The sequence below is a fragment of the Sinohyriopsis cumingii genome, chromosome 13, assembly GCF_028554795.1.
Source record: "Sinohyriopsis cumingii isolate HCF-2022 chromosome 13, ASM2855479v2, whole genome shotgun sequence".
NCBI lineage: Eukaryota > Metazoa > Mollusca > Bivalvia > Unionida > Unionidae > Sinohyriopsis > Sinohyriopsis cumingii.
This window is the reverse complement of record NC_142973.1, coordinates 66423303-66441345: the sequence shown is the minus strand read 5'-3', so window position 1 is coordinate 66441345 and position 18043 is coordinate 66423303. Positions and strand designations below refer to the sequence as shown.

At 36.5% G+C, this 18043-nt stretch overlaps 1 protein-coding gene across 1 annotated transcript; it reads left to right on the top strand.

The window, feature by feature from the left end:
• The first annotated feature begins 6730 nt into the window (after positions 1–6730).
• Positions 6731–15243, top strand: LOC149785756 (retinol dehydrogenase 7-like). The gene is made up of 4 exons (XM_089979928.1): positions 6731–7032; positions 10628–10889; positions 12369–12532; positions 13980–15243. Exons 1-4 carry the CDS (start codon positions 6747–6749, stop codon positions 14231–14233), a joined length of 966 nt encoding a protein of 321 aa, XP_089836054.1. The 5' UTR covers positions 6731–6746; the 3' UTR covers positions 14234–15243.
• Positions 15244–18043: the final 2800 nt, after the last annotated feature.

The window sequence follows — 18043 nt, the reverse complement described above, 5'->3', positions numbered from 1 at the left end:
AAACTTTAAAAAAAAAATAGGACTAAGTGATCACTACCAATTTATTTAGTTGTAAAACTAAACTATTTCAATGAGCACCACTAAGCCATAACCCCAAAACTTTTAAACATTTTGTTCGTGACAGTTTTGTAAATGATCCACTAAATCCAAAAGAGTGATTACCAATTATTGTTATATATTGATGTATTGGATACAAGCTTTTCTTTGCCATTGTCAACAAACATGCTCCTATTAAAGCTTTCGAATAAAATATGACCATTAACCGGATTCGATCACACCAGAATAAAAAATGAACTTCAACCAGATTGGATAACACAATATCTGCGGCATGGTGCCCCAGTGCTAGACATCACTATAAACTGTCACACTGCAGACATCGTAGCGATATGACTGAAACATTGTTAAAGCTACGTTAAAAAAACCAAATCACACACACACACACACACACGCACGCACGCACACCAACACTGTTCGCTCCTAAATCATGAGATATATGCAAAAAACGGTAACATAACCAGTCAACAAATTGGTACCCATTATCAAGAACTGTAACGTAACCATTCAACAAATTGATAAGAATTATCAATAACTCGAAGTCGAGCAATACACCATACTTATCATCCATTACCATGTGAAATAAATGTCCGTGCGGCGGCCGCCTCCAACAATTCTATAAAAGGAGCCGAACAAATGGCAGATGTCAGCTAATACTATCGAAGTTTCAACGCAATACAAATTGATTAGCTTGCGAACCCTGTCGGGGCGATCGGTACATATAAGAATAATGATGTGACCACCGGTGGTGATAATAATGATGAGCACAACGACGATGATTATAATAGCAGCGAAGAGAATAATAATAATAATAATAATAATTTCTACATTTCAACCTTACACGACATTTCATGCCACGCATAGTGCATGTGACAACTCTTATCACTTTCGCTGTGTTCGTAATGCTTTCGTATTCAGTTACCATCCTAGAAATGAACTATGAGTATACAATCTTGAAAGAGTTTATGCTGTGAAGACTGAAATCTTTATTAAAAAGAGTGACATAAGTAATTTAAACTTGGAAAAAAGGCTTCCAATGTTCCCCACTAAACAATTTGAAACGACTTAGTGGTGTAATAGCTTAGCTCTTATGATCTGGTCTAAAGGTTGAAACAGGAGTACCTGTATTGGCGAAAATAATTACAGACCAACAATACTAAATGAATTGTTCAATTGTTAAGAAGAAATAGCTCATAGAAAGAGCAGTTTGTACAAAATGATAGGAACAATCGTTCAAAATCATGCAGAGCTTTTTAATTTCATTTTTATGAAGGACCGCACTCACCCTATCCCATCCGCATCCACCCATCTGTTTCCCGTTTGCTTGTATGAAAATGTATTGTATCATATCTATTTCTTATTCTCAAAAAATGCGATATCATTTAGGACTCAGATATGAAAGGCGTTTTTATTTTTATAATTATGCAATTAAATTATCATTAGATGCAGCAATAAATAGTATACCAAGCGGAAGAACAGACAGTATAAACTTGGCATTAAAACATTTATTTCTTATCTATGTATGTGTGTGTGAAACCGATGTCACCGATAACGTCATTGTCATAAATGGTGATATATTTTCTATTGCTCTAGAGGTAATTCACTTTGCATTTTAATAATAATAATAATAATAATAATAATAACCTAATGATAAAGAAAAGGAGAAGAAGGGGGACATTACTGGTAAACTATTACGAGCTTCCAGATATATTTTAGTGATGGGGAAAATTCTAGATTTGTACTGAAGGCAGCATTTAATTTGAGATGTAAGATGGCTAGATTTGTATAAAAAAAAATAGTTATAAAAAATTAAAAATCAGTCTATTGGATACTCCTCACTCCCACCCCTTGCAATACACACACATTCAACAACCACTTTTCTTAGGGATTGACCTAATTCCGCTGGATAGGGATATCTGATGAATTTCTCTTGCATGCTCGCCAGGAGACAAATTGGTTAAAATCTGAACAGAAATATCCCCAACTGACATCTTATACATTTAAGAGTTTGCCCCACCCCCACCCCTTCTGGCGTCTCTGCGGAAGCAGTTAAAAACTACACCCCTTGTTTGCTTTAGGAAGAAGAATAACAGCATCAAGAGAGTATCGACAACAACACCAATCATCATCATCATCTTCAGCAGCAGCAGCAGCAGTAGTAGCATGGGATCGAAATATATATCAAATAAAATTAAAATAATACTGCTTAGGATCTTAAATTATACTTCTCCACTTTTGTGGAATGAAAGAATAAATCTTTCAAGTAATGTTGAATAAACGTAATAAAGTCGGTCACAGCTATTCAGTTGAGATGCACAAGACAACTTTATCCCGTAATGCATACACATTGCAACTCGTTTTTCAGTACAAATAAATTACGAAGTTTTGAAAGTAAAGTGTTTATAAGATTAGAAAAATAGGTCACAACAATCCCGTCTGAGAGTGTGGTACGTTTAATTGCAAGATGCATCTGAAGAAAGTAATAATAAAACCAAACAACTGTTCATTAATCTTGAATGTAGGTCACGACACGATCTTGAATAATCCTCCAAACAGGTCACAGGCATTAATATTCTCTGCGCCAGAAAAATTTATACCATGATGGCGTATTTGAAATGGATATGTTGAGAGAAGAAAACTAAAAGTAGAAGAAAAGGGACGCACAAATGAACTAACAGACAATATAAATTATATTTGCATAGCTAGATGCGCATGCAGTAACAGACTTGCATATCCCACATTTCGGGACTGTTCATCTTAACATGCTTTCCTTAAATGGGGGTAACGATAATATCCCAGCTCTTCAATGAAGTGCAAGGACAATACAAATCTCCACACAGATTAGGAGGAGATACAATGACAATCTAAATCCTCAAAATCTGATTGTTTCAAACAAATTCAAGAAATATTCTCAAACAGAGGGTAGGGGAAAACGGTAAAACCATATCGCACATCTACACAAACCAAATATATAGCCAAATCACTTTCTATACACATCGTCTAATCAGCATAGAGTGAGAAGCGACGAATAACCAAATTTTAAAAAATGCCACTTTCTTCGGAAAACTTTCAAGCAATTTAAAACAAAATCGATCCAGAGGAAAAAAGTTAAACCTTATACAGCATTTGCACCAACCACGTGTATATCTACGCTGCAATGGTTCAATGTAATCATCTGAAAACAATTTGAAAAAGCAAATCTATACCAACAATACATCTGGCCAGTAATACCCAAACTACCTCCTTCGACACAAATTTTCAAGACTTGCCTCCAAAATGGACCAGATGAAAATGTAAAACCGTATTGCTTATCAACACCAACCACAGATCTATTCTGTACAGTTTCATTAAACTAGTGCAAGTGGTCAGGTGGGAGGAGCGATGAACAGCTCTGTCACGGACGGGCAGAGGAACAAACGAAGCGATGGACAGACTGACGAACGGGAGAAGTGCACGAAAATAATTATGACGACAACACTGATAGTGATTGTGATGGTGAATGTGGTACTGGTGCTGCTAACGATTAAAGTCATCACGATTATGATAATCACGAGAAGTCATCATTTATTTCGAGTCAAGCACATCCTAAATACGTAACATCGCTTTGTGGTCGTGCCGCTTATATCATCGTCAAATATACAATGTTTAATATAATTTAGTAATATTCATAATGTCGAAAAGAATGCAGTACATATTGGGTCGGTATATCCTAAATTTCTAGTATTCTATTAATGTAGCTGTAAGAGATGGTTATACAGACTATGTGCTCTATACTTACTACGTACTTAAAAAGGCAACGCGAGGGCGGGTATCATGTACACCAAGAACGTGTATATCAAACACGTCGTTCGAGGCTAACAGCCAATAATAATAGTCCTAGCACGTGTATATCAAACACATCGTTCGAGGCTAACAGCCAATGATAATATTCCAAACAAATCAGTGTGCCAATGACGTATTTCGATCACATAGGGATAAAAGGCAGCTATCGTTCAGGAAGAGCGCCGTGCGATTTTCATCTCCAGAAGTAACCAGGTAAGTACAATAAGATTATTTTAGAAAATATATACTTTTTTAATATATATTTCCAGTTATAATATTTCTCATCCCTTAGTTCCGTTAGGACATACTGATACATTGTTCTGCCTCTGCTGGCATTTTCTTAGTAAGTTTACAATGCCGTGTTCAAGAATCTGATACAAGTCGAATAATATCCTGAAAAAAGGAAGGGACTCATTGGTAAGACAGTTACATCAAGTCTGTTTCATTTTGTTTGTAAAACTCTTTCCACTTTAAACATCATTTTATACCTACAATATATTCAATAAATAAATTAATTAATGGAACAAATCTACTCAGCCTCGCGTCAAACCAAATTCATTTGTATTTTCTTCACAGAACAACGCAAATATGGAGAGTAATTTTATAAGAAACATTTATCGCACGTTAAGCAATTAAAGTCATGTAAGTGCCGAAAGAGAAAAAGTTACCTGCGTTGTACAGGTAATGAAATCTCTAAAACTGAAGCCGACATTAATATATATTTGAGGAATCCATTTTGCGCAAACGGCGGTTGCTTGAGGTGGCCCACAGACCCTTGACTCATCAAGGAATATTTCAACGAAACTGATTCGATTTCTTAATTGCAACTGCACATTCTGTCGTTATTAATTGCGGTCACTGGTGTCATTGCCGTCATCCATGTTGTCCTTTTCTCCACAGCTTCCGATGGACTTACTACTTGTTTATTTCTCCAGTAATTTATTTTAACATATAAACATTAATTAATTTTTCTTTAAGCAGCTTACATGTTATAGAATAGAACAGAACAGAATGTTTATTCCGTACTTTAGGTCTCTGGCCCACACTAAAATACATATTAAACAGACTTTAAACTACAGTGCGCCATAACCAGTACCTTAACACACACTAGTTTAGGCGATGATAATGATGCCTTGTAACGACTGATCTCTTAGTTTAAAAACAAAATACAATACTTTGGAACACTTGTAATTAGACTTATTTCTGTCTGGACATTCGATTTGTAAATTTATCCGCTTAAGGGTTGATATAATACATCTCGCCGAGATATTTCCGTGTTGAAATTGGTATAAGAAGTACACTTTTATGTTAAATCAATACAGATACTACATGTAACGTAAACTACTTTATGAAAAGATGCCGATGACTTATTCTTACATTATCGGGCTGTCATTTCCGCTATCGAAACGTGCTTTATAAAAAAAATATATTAACCGTACTTGGTGTCGAAATTGCATGACCTGTTTGAATTTATGCATTTTTTAAAAATTGTTTTATCGTGTTTAAAAAATCGTTTCTGTGGGTATTCGATTCGCGAGTATACTTAATAAACGCTTGTATTACATTATATCCGCTTCCTTCCACCATGTTAAAAGCGGATGAGACCACATTATCTCGCCTAACCAATTGTAATGACTCGCTCGCAGTCAGGTCATCTCGTTTGCCCCAATGCCTGTTCTAACAGCGAGAAAAAAAAAATCACAAACCAAAACTCTTTCTTTTTGACCTATGGTGATATAATACATCTCGCAGAGATATTTCCGTGTTAAAAAAGTCAGTCTCATTTCAAAAGGTTTAATCTTTAACAATAATTTATGTGAACGTAAGGAAGACCATGCACATAAGTTCCATTAAGTAGACAATATTAATTCGATTTAAAATTTGTAACGCTCGTACATGTCAAAGTACAAGGTATCATTATACGCGTATGTGATAAATACTCCGACTTTTGTCCTGCTTCGGTACAATCCAAAGTGCATTTTATTTATTTTGATTTTTTTAATTATGTATCTTACTTTTTACCATGAAAGCGTATACATTCCCTGTATGTAGTAAGCCACCTCTATGATCACGTGGAGAATATATTAAGCTTTCGCATCCAAAGTAGGTAATATAATTTTAAATCCGTTTATCAGGTTGAAATACATCAACTGTCTCTATTTCATTAAGGGTGAAAAAAGGGAAGTTTAGAAGTCAATACGCTTTTTTTTTTCTAGATCGCTTGCAGTATGAGACTTAAACGCTTAAGTTATCGATCGGAACATTTCCGTCAGGTCATGAGATAGCATCGGAAGTAGTTGTAGGAATTCACATCATTTTGACGTATCTGGTGATTTTACCTTTGGCGGAGTGCACTAGATATATTACAATGGCAAAAGACGACACTCTTCCAATTGTGATTTTTATCTCCTTCCGCCGCCATATTGTTCCACTTGAATGAAAGTAGTTCAGAGTATAGTTCTCAATGGCGACGAATTACATCCAATATTTGTTTCTCGATCTGACGGGAATATCAGAGGATGTTCTGATTATTAAAGAATTAGATCACTGGGTATTGACGAATCATGCGTGTTTGTATATAATTCATGTACGTAATAATGAATCATGTAAGAAGGAAAATCGCACTAAATTTCCTGTGTGCAAACGTTTGCGGTTAACTTGGAGACTTGCACCCTCTGGCTCAAACTCTTCCATTACGTTTCTGCAAACGCGTACACTCAGCAATGTACGGTTCACATATTTAATAAAATGAATTAAAATGAGTCTTTATGAATTAGTTAGACAGAGTTTATGTTTAAAAATTTTTGTGTGTTTGAAAATTTCCAGATATGATGATGCTGTTTTATCTGTTGACGGTTATTTTCGCCTGTATGTATCTTTGGCACAAACACAAGAAGACAAAATGTCAGCTCTCAAACCTGGAATCACGTCATGTGCTTATAACCGGATGTGACACAGGCTTCGGAAACCTTCTAGCTAAACTGTTGGACAGCAGGGGGATTCCAGTATTTGCTGGATGTTTAACCGAAACAGGAGCGGAGAAACTAAAGATGGAGACATCCACAAAACTACAGACAATAGTACTAGATATCACGGATCCCGATTCTATCAGTGTGACAGCTCAGAAAGTCGAATCCCGGTTGCCACCCGGAGGGGGTGAGTGTAATTCTTTATAAATGTTATCAAAGGTGCTACTAATACAAATAATAATAATAATAATAATAATAATAATAATAATAATAACAACAACAACAAATAATTATAATAATTATCTTCATGCTAATCAGATCTCTAACATAATAAATACCACCAAAACCATGCAATTTAAAAACATGTCTTTTTAAAGCCACTTTTACTTAAACCGATATTAATTGTAGCTGTTTTGGTGTTAGGTATCTTGCATGTTTGTATGTACTGGCTTTGTGTGTAGGCGTGTATGTGTGTGTGGGGTGTGTGAGGGTGTGTGCGTTTGCGGGAATTTGCGTCACGCTATTTAACTCATCTTGTTAATTAGGCTGCTCCATTTCCCCATATTACCATAGATTTGATATTGCATTCGCCATTAACTACTACACTGTTCACATTGCATAAGTCCGCGCAGAACGTAGGGAGGTATGACTTGAAATCTGTAAGATAAGACTGGATTCTTTCATGTCTAGCTAGACTGTTCCTGGAACAGATCATTAACTTCCACATACTGAATAAAGATTCTGATTAGTTCGGAAGCAGACTGTTTCAGTAATTGTCCTAATTAAACAGACATTTTCAGCCGACGAAAGCCAAAACTGAACTCCAACGTGTACATCGTAGTAAATCATCGCCATAAATATATATGTACATAAGTGAGTATAAATATATTGAAAATGATGCCAATATTTACTTTGATTATTATACGCTAAATAATTGATCACAATAACGTTCTGGATGGCTATGAGATAGTGGCGTACGGAAAGTGGCCGGTTTAATTGTGCACTGTACACGCCGGTTCAGCTGAGTACTGTATGTGTACTAACTGAGTATTGTATGTGTACTAGCAAACGCGTGTTAAATTGCACTCGTCAGCTTGTATATAGTGTTGATGCTCTTATATTTAACCATCATTTAAGCGGTATTACAATTCGGACTATTATGGTATGTAAATAGTACGCTGTATTGAACTTTTTACCTGTATCATTATTGGATTTATTTGTCAGGTGCGGCTTTCTTATTTTATTACTATTTGTATTCTTTTAGATTGAATGCCACCGGAGTGTCTAAGTAAATTTGATAACATTTAGGAAAAATACCAGTAAAATGAGACGTTAAACATACGACCCAAAACAAATGGGACATCTTTCAAATGTTTACCATATCTCTGAAGCTCTGAATACGTAAAGATAGCGTAATTGATCAAACGATGGATGAGATTGGTATGTTATATTGGGGATATTTGAAGTTTGTCGGTTGACCGGTGCAAAGAATGTTTTTGAACATGAAGCGAACGAATAAAATAAAGTTGCTTTTGCTTGTTAATGATACAATGGCGATGTTTAAATATGTGTTTGCTTGGTTGACATTTAACGGCACATCAACGCGTGTAAGGTTATGAAAGCAAGACATACACTTTGTTTGCCTAAGCGTCTTGTGCAAAAGCACTATATGTGTATTTTTCGATCTGTGTACGAGTGGTATTTGAAAAGCCTTGAATTTTAGTGAGGCATCAAGCAAAGTCCGTTATTGGTGAACAGTACGTCCGTGAATACTTTTCAAGTACTACCCAGTCACCTGTATACACTTTCCGAGTCTGATTAGCTAATTTTGTTCACCATTTGGTATGTTGTTCCTGAATTGGAAGCTTTTAACTGCATGGCGGCTTTCAAACCGTCTGACCCGCAGCCAATTCTTGATAACGGAATGCGCCCAAAAATCATTGGAGCTAAACCATGCCTGTGTCTGCATTGAGGATGTGGCAGAGTTTGGATGCTGTACTTCAGGCCTTTTCTTTCACGACGGCGGATAAATAAGCCGGTGCGTTGTCACGGAGGATAATGGATACCTTGGGTACTGATGTGCGGACGGGTGGTTCCGTCGTATTCCACAACTTCTGGCAACACTTTGGATGCATACACACCTGGACGACCAGGCTATTTGAATCGAAAAACAATGTATATAAAAATCTCTCCCGCTACGAGAGGATATTTGGTCTTCAATTTTTTCTCCGATCTTCCATCCAAACTTTATTATTTTCTTTTCAGTCGGGTTCATAAAAGTAATACCAGGTTTCATCACGTTTGGTAGTACCTTTAATGCATCTCTGATCACTTTCGATTTCAACCCGAGTCTGTTTTTGATCAGCTATCAACAAAAACAGGACACATATTTCATAAACTTTCTGAGTTTCAAGTGATTCTCCAGTATATTTAGGTTTATGTGCTACTGTCATTTATCGATTTTTTTACGTCGTACGGATTTATCTGCAGCAGTCTAGCGTACTGCACGTGCAACTGCTGATAATTTTGTATTACGCTATTTTGTCCATGTGATTGGCATTACATACATTGACAGGTTCAGTGAAATCAATATTTATAACAAAACATTTGGTACTTTAAAAATGCCCCTGGTAGTTTGAACTGCATATTGCATTAGTCGTTGTTTTGTTTAGAGATATACTAAACATTACCGCTATGTCCGTGTTCCGTGTTTCCCTAGTTTTTTGTTGTTGTGTTGTTGTGTTTTTACGGTACTTTTAACACATTATTGGGTATATCATGCAGAGAAAATGGAAGCTAAATGCCTTCCCCCAAAACACACAGAAGCTTTTTTTGTTGTTGTTGTAGGGTTTAACACCATTTTACAGCACAAGATAGGCTACACATGGCGGCCACTATTAATGGTGGAGGAAGAACCCGGAAAAAACCCCGAAAGAACCACCGACCCACGAGAAGCTACTGGCCAGCTTTCTCATATAACCACATTAGCCGAATCCGAGACTCGAACCGACGGAGGTGCGATGGCAATGATCAGTAACGGTGAGCGCTTTAGACCACTCGGCCACCACACACAGAGGCAGTCGACCTATGAAATACCTCTACTCCCTACCTAACAACTAAACAAATAGATGTCTTGCTTCAAAGTGATAACAAAAAGTTTGAATGTGCCATCTATATTAGTGAACACACGCCTACATTACACCTACACTACACCTACATTACACGTTAGCCAAACAAATATATATAATATTTTTGATAGAGACATGGCTGAGACATTTGTAAATGAAAATGATCATTCTTTGTCTAAATGTGAGTTTGTTAGGGAATACAGATCTGTACAACATGAGCCTGATGATACACTGAAATTTGTGGACTCGATGAAGAAGCTTTTTAATAATGTACCGTCAGTGAAAATCTTATTTTAAGTATGGCATCTAACTAACCTTTCTTAAAACAATTTTTTATAAACTTTTCAGATAACTGAAAGACTTATAATCGTGAAGACAGATTTCATTAAAAATGAAGAAAAGAATATATAAGCTAATGAAATGGTATATTGACGCCTTGAATCACCAGTGTAAACAAAGCTTGTTAAACTTAGGTTATCACAAAAAGGGCGAACAGGCAGAAATTTTCTGGAGGGGGGAGGGGAGGGAGCTAGAAATAACTTTCCTTTTACATGTACATCACAATTAACTTGTGTGTTGACACTTTAAAAAATTAACAGCATTTTATGATAGTTTTCAAATAAAAACCAACCACAATAATAATGTCTTTCACAGGTCTTTGGGGATTGGTGAATAATGCAGGTATTCTTGCCAGTTTTGCTCCCTCTGAATTGCTGACTTTAGACAACTTCGAAAAGACTTTCAGGACAAATTTATTCGGAACCATTTCAATGACGTTGACCTTTCTTCCACTGATCCGACAAGCATCTGGACGAATCATCAATGTATGCAGCGCCGCCTCTCGGAATGCCGTCCCAGGGATAGCTAGTTATTGCGTTTCTAAAGCAGGCATCATGATGTTTTCAGCATGCTTGAGGTAAAGGAATACATTAGAACTAATTAGTATTATCTATTCCCCAATATACTGCCGAAAACAATAATGATGATGACAACGTCTACAATATAGACGATTTTATATATATATATATATATAAGTTTACTCCAGTCAAATTCACGACAACTACCGTAAATATTAACGAAGAGTTAACCTGTCCAGAATAACCGATTACATTACTTCTCTTGACTAAGACACAGTTGCGGTTATGTGTAACGTCAAACGAAAGCAAGATGACCAGCCTACTAATGTGAAAGCATATTGATTACACGGTCAGATTATGTAAAGTAGCGGTTGATTTTGTGCAGTATACATTTGCGATTAAAAAAACAAACAGATAAAGTGTGTTTTATAACTTGGACATTAGCTTCACTATTGATAGATAAAAATAATTTATAATATGAAGATGGGAGACGCAAAGAATATAGACTTACTGATTAAAATGTGTTAACCCTTAAGTATTTTGAAGAGCCTTCAGTGTAGTCCCTACAGTTCATTACAAGCTTTTTTTTCAAGAGCTTTTAGTGTAGTACCTACTGCTCATAATCATTTTATGAAGAGCTTTAGAGTAGTCTCTACTGCCCATAACAAGCTTTTTATAAAAGAGTATTAGTGAAGTCCCTACTGCGTATTACAGACATTTTATGAAAGAGTCTTCAGTGTAGTCCCTACTGCATATTACAGGCTTTTTATGAAAGAGTCTTCAGTGTAGTCCCTACTGCGTATTACAGGTTCTTTATAAAAGAGTCTTCAGTGTAGTCCCTACTGCGTATTACAGGCTCTTTATGAAAGAGTCTTCAGTGTAGTCCCTACTGCGTATTACAAGTTCTTTATGAAAGAGTCTTCAGTGTAGTCCCTACTACGTATTACAGGTTCTTTATGAAAGAGTCTTCAGTGTAGTCCCTACTGCGTATTACAGGTTCTTTATGAAAGAAGTCCCTACTGCATATTACAGGTTCTTTATGAAAGAGTCTTCAGTGTAGTCCCTACTGCGTATTACAGGCTCTTTATGAATGAGTCTTCAGTGTAGTCCCTACTGAAGAGCTTTAGATTATTCCCTACTGTTTATTACAAGCTTTTTTTTTCAAGAGCTTTCAGTCCCTATTGCATATTACATGTTTTTCATGAAAATGATTAAATAGAAACGTCCACAATTTCCCTTTAACTTTTAAGTCTTTAGTCGTTAGTGTAGCACACATAATTTTCATATTTAAATCTAAGTGAGGTACACGTTGGTCTATAAAATATTGAATGTAGTAAGTCATTTAAATTTAAGCACTATTTAGGTTTTTAACTTTTATTTCATCATATATTTCACTCTTTCTTTAGTCTTGTACACAGCAGACCCTTCTTGGACAAAACAATGTCCATTTCTAGCTTTGTATCTAAGAAATCAGGAGTCAAATTGTTTACATAATGTGGGTATAATATTTACCCATGATATATCATTTTATTTATCAGACGAGAGCTTTACGGGACAGGAATCACAATACACGACATTTCACCGGGAGGGTTCGAAACAAATCTCTCTGACTTGTCAAGGATGAGAACAATGTTCACGAAACCTTTTCAACTATGCACAGATGACCAGCTGAGATTTTATGGTGGTAATATTGCACGATATGGTAAGTATTGCGTAGTGTACATTACATTAGTCGGTTATGTAATGCTTAGGATGCATTGCATAGTCGGTTATGTAATGGTTTGGCGCACATTACATAGTCGGTTATATAATGCTTATGGTGTAATTTACATTAGTTGGTCATGTAATGCTTAGGGTACATTACACAGTCGGTTACGTAATGCTTAGGGTACATTACACAGTCGGTTATGTAATGCTTAGGGTGTAATTTACATTAGTTGGTCATGTAATGCTTAGGGTACATTACACATTCAGTTACGTAATGCTTAGGGTACATTACACAGTCGGTTACGTAATGCTCAGGGTACATTACACAGTCGGTTATGTAATGCTTAGGGTGTCATTTACATTAGTTGGTCATGTAATGCTTAGGGTTCATTACATCAGTCGGTTTTTTAATGCTCAGGGTACATTACACAGTCGCTTACGTAATGCTTAGGGTTTCATTAATATTAGTTGGTCATGTAATGCTTAGGGTATATTACATCAGTCGGTTTTGTAATGCTCAGGGTACATTACACAGTCGGTTACGTAATGCTTAGGGTGTAATTAACATTAGTTGGTCATGTAATGCTTAGGGTGCATCACATCAGTCGGTTTTGTAATGCTCAGGGTACATCACATCAGTCGGTTTTGTAATGCTCAGGGTACATCACATCAGTCGGTTACGTAATGCTCAGGGTGCATCACATCAGTCGGTTATGTAAAGAAAGAGTTTAACCTTAGCAGTGGTAATAGGTCTCACACAAATTAAGAATATTTAGATTCCAAATTTAAAATTACACGTAATGTCGTTCAAATGCGGTAAAACTGACAATTTTAGAGATTTTGTTTTGTAAATTCGCAGTGAATAAAACAACTTTTAGACAAAAGACTTAAAGATAGTTCTTTGAGAGAAAATGGACTGACCAACTGTCAACCGGCAAATTGTTGATTGTTAAACTTATTTTGAAATTCTGATTTCTTTTTCTCAACATAATTTTGTTCTAATAATTTAAAAAGTATTTTTTTTTCCTGTTTTTTTTTTGTGTGCTTCTGTTGAATCAGTACTAGTCCGGATAACTTATAAGTATGACCAATTGGCATCCAGAAAATCAATATTAGACTCAACAGTAGAAGTCATACTTACCAATCAAGAAAATTTCGGAAATTTTTCAATTCTGAATCGTTTCTCTTTTAACGTATTTGAAAATATCCTCCAACATCATTTACAAGAAAACCGATACCTTCGAAAACAAAACAATTAGAACCGTGTAAAAAATGACTAAATTTCCAGAGATTTACACCAGTGATTTATTAGCTTAGATACTATGAAAATATGTTTAAAATAGATGCCAACATTTGCATTCGGTTCCCACAGTGCAAATCGTTTTACTGACTGACACAAGTGTGTTCACATATTTTTAATTACTTTTTTTTCTCCATTTCAGTTCTGAAGATTCTTGCATCCAAGCCATACTTTAGTCGCAAACCGATTTGCGTGGCAGAGGCAATGGAACATGCGCTGTGCGCCAAGTTTCCTAAAAGAGAGTACCGCGTTGGTCTCGATATGCATTTATTTTATACACCACTCTCCCTGCTTCCTGACTTTGTTGGTGACTGGTTATTTGGATGGGTAAAACCTTATGGGGTGCAGTTAACAGAACTTCAGCAGAGTGTAAAGTTGGACCGTAGACGTGCTTAGACCGCAACAATAACTCCAGACAAAGAAAGGGAAAGGGACTTTTCTTCGTCACAACATTTCGGAAACAAACATCCCCATTGCTTGACTTCAGTCGCAACATCTCAGACCTTTCCGCCCATAGCAAATGTGATTAAGCTGTCGTCGCATTGGAACATCACACGACTAAAAACAATGGGAAACTTCGTGGGTTTTTTTTTCTACCCCAATCCACCTTGTAAATACATCGCAATATTGGGGCAGTTGCAGTAAAATAGCGGAGAACTCTTGGGAATGTTTCGACCAAGAATAAATTATATCAATCGGTAAGCCTCCTCAAACTACGCTACGATAGTGTGTGTGGTGCACATGACGCCATTAGGTCAACAAGCCATGTCATGCGTAATGGCTGCTACTGGAGTATTTTAGAGGTTATTTGCAGTGCATTGGCGGAAAGACTCAAGTGTGTTCCTAGTATACTAAGACATGAATGTGCCTTTATAAAGACGTCATACGGTTTACATTGGTCCTGTAAAAGGCTCGGGATGTTGCGACCGTGGAGATGTTGCAATTTTGTGGTTGACTTTGTATGGACACTTTTATTGACAGCAAGCCACTCTTTAGGATATGTAACTTACCAGTTGTGCAATAGTAGAAAATAGATTTTGTAGTTAAAGTTTCTATAGAAGGATAAGGATACTAGACACTTCTATATTCTGGGCCACCATTGTATAGAAATGTATAATAATGAAACGATTGTAGGCTTGACTAATTGAGACAAATGCACACACACACACACACACACACACACACACACACAGAGAGTTGATGCCTACATATACATTAAAAGTGCATATTAGTGGAAAGGGGTTTTATATTTTATTTTAGCAGATATGAAGCTGTAGACGAATAATTATAAGCATTCTGCTCGGTAATGTTAAATGGGCGTGTGCTATCTGCATGCGAAGTCATGATGTATACTCTCGAAACATTACCATTATTTATTCAAGTATGAACCTTTTTTATTTCTAACATTTGTAATCGAGATTACACGATGTACAACGTCGGACATAAAGGATTAAAACGAAAGCCAATGGCTAATGGTGTTCTTCTTCTGTTACGATAAACAAATTGTAAATAGATATGAATGTATGACGGACGATATTAAAATAATTACATTTTAAAATAGTCAAAGTGAAGAGTCACTTGGTTGAAAATTAACATTTAGCCAAGGTAAATAAAGCACCAGAATGAACAAAGAGGGAGTAGGTAAAAAGAGGATAAAAAAAGAAAGAAGTTAAAAGGAGAGATTTTTAATTAAAATTTTTATTAGAAAGTTGAGAATATAGGAAGGAAGGATTGGCGATGAACAAAACTAAATAAATAAATAAAAAGGTACAAGAGGCGAGATTGACAGTGAACATACCTTCCTTTAAGCGAGTGGAGGCGAAGGCGAATCATGTGCAGAAATAGGGAAAATTGCCGTTTGCAGTTGTGCTTGACCCGCGGAAGTGCATGTGTGTTAGTAATATGTACATTTAAGTAAATATTTTTTGCACATCGATAAATTTAAGAACGGCATTGGAAAAAAGAATGTTTACTTCATAGGGAAGATTTGTATCACCATTCGAGAACGTATTTTTAAGTTAAATCCTCCCTCATGTTGTTTATTTGCTGGTGCCTTGAGCAGTCATTTGAGAGAAGAAAAATCTCCAATATGCTTCTTCGCGTCAAGTTCTTTAATTCTTTGGTCTTCCATATATTGTCGTAGAAGTTTTTTTTTAAAATAAATTTTCTTAGAAATTGTCCATCATTCTTTTTTAGAAGGGTTGAAAGATACAAGCCAATTATTTGTCCACTAAGAAATATTGTTCCAAGTCAGGGCTGAGGTTATGAGCGGTTACGACTGGATTATCTACGATTAGAAAGAGACTTACATCATCTGCAAATAAACTTATATTGGGGTGTATATCACACACACCAGCAGTGATAGAATCACCATATTGTAGTTAAAGTCGCCTGTTACAATTATGTCTCCAATTCCCATTACAACCGCAAATCGTAATTAATCTTCTATTGAAGTAAACGCGTTGTTTGCATTTGGAGATCTATACAATAAACCTACAAGTATGTGTCTATCTGATGGAATGTTCAATCCACAAGTACTCTAAAGAATTTAGTTCATAGTAATTTTGTCTGTGGAAATCTCCCTTATATTATGACTCCACAGTTAGTATCACCTACACGACCTTTCCTAACTGGGTTGTGCCAAAATTGGAGGAAACGGTCATCAGAAGAAATGGAGGGATTAGGCCAAGTTTAAGTTTAAATATCATATTCCTGCAATTTCGCATAGAGTGTATCTACTTTGGACTAAATACCCTCACACTGTAGTGCGAAATGGATAGGTGGTATGGCAAGTCAGTTAGATTGCGAGCACCGATGAGCTAGCTATATGTGTCGTATGAGGAACTACTGGAGGAAGATGTAGAATCTGGTCCAGGATTAGAATAAACCACACCGGTTATTGTGAGTAAATTCGGCAACCACGTGGTCAAAATCTGCGTAAACGGAACGTGCACAAGAAAGAATGTGAAAATGATATTACTTAAATAATGCCTACTTTTGCTACAGCAAACCTTTAGTGGGTGTGTGTGTGATTTGGATTTTTAACGTAGCTTTAAAAAAATTCTGTCATATTGCTACGATGTCGGCAGTGTTACAATTTATAGTGATGTCTAGCACTGGGGCATCATGCTGCAGACATGTAGCATAATGTCCCACCCAGTCACATTATCCTGACACCAGGCCGACCAGTCCTAACACTAGCCTCTTAATGCTGAGCGCCAAGCGAGGCAGCTGTTAGTACCATTTTTGTAAGTCTTTGGTGCGATTCGGCCGGGGATCGAACCCACGACCTTCCGTTTCCGAGGAGGACGCTCTAACCACTAGGCCACAAGTCTTTAGTTACCTTTCAGTTTGGTCCCATATGAAATCAGTGAGGACTTGCGTACCTCAAACAAAATAGACGCATTACTATCATCGCATCGTGAACGTAACGAAAGCATGAAGCAGTAGTGTAAATTTGAGATTCGGAAGATAGAATCTCGTGATGGCAACAGGGATGCTTCTTGGAGATTTAAGTAACTGCCATAATTCAAAGAAAAGAAAAAAGCAATTGCCACCATGAAGGTGCGTCCCGCCAAATAAATATATTGTGTTGGGAAGTACCTATGTCACCACATGTCCGCACGATTTCTCTCAACAAGGACGAGTACAGAGGAAGGAATAAAGTAAAATAAGGACGAATAAGAGAGTAAGGAAAACAAGTAAAATAAGGACGAATAACAGTAAGGAAATCGTGTAAAATAAGGACGAGAACAGATTAAGGAAAACAAGTAAAATAAGGACGAATAACAGTAAGGAAATCGTGTAAAATAAGGACGAGAACAGATTAAGGAAAACAAGTAAAATAAGGACGAGTAACAGAGTAAGGAAAACAAGTAAATTAAAGACGAATAACAGTAAGGAAAACAAGTAAAATAAGGACGAGAACAGATTAAGGAAAACAAGTAAAGAAAGGAAGAATAAGAGAATAAGGAAAACAAGTAAAAATAAGAACCAGTAACCGAGTAAGGAAAACAAGTAATATAAAGACGAGTAACAATAAGGAAAACAAGTAAAATAAGGACGAGTTGTTGGCATCCGTGGGTCTCGAGAGACACACAAATTTCGCCCGTGAGAGATGTCCCGGTTGGTGGTTGTTCAGCGTCTGCTGTGGCTATTCTGCACTTGAAGGTTACGTCTGGTGTGGGTTGGAGCTGCTTCGTCTTC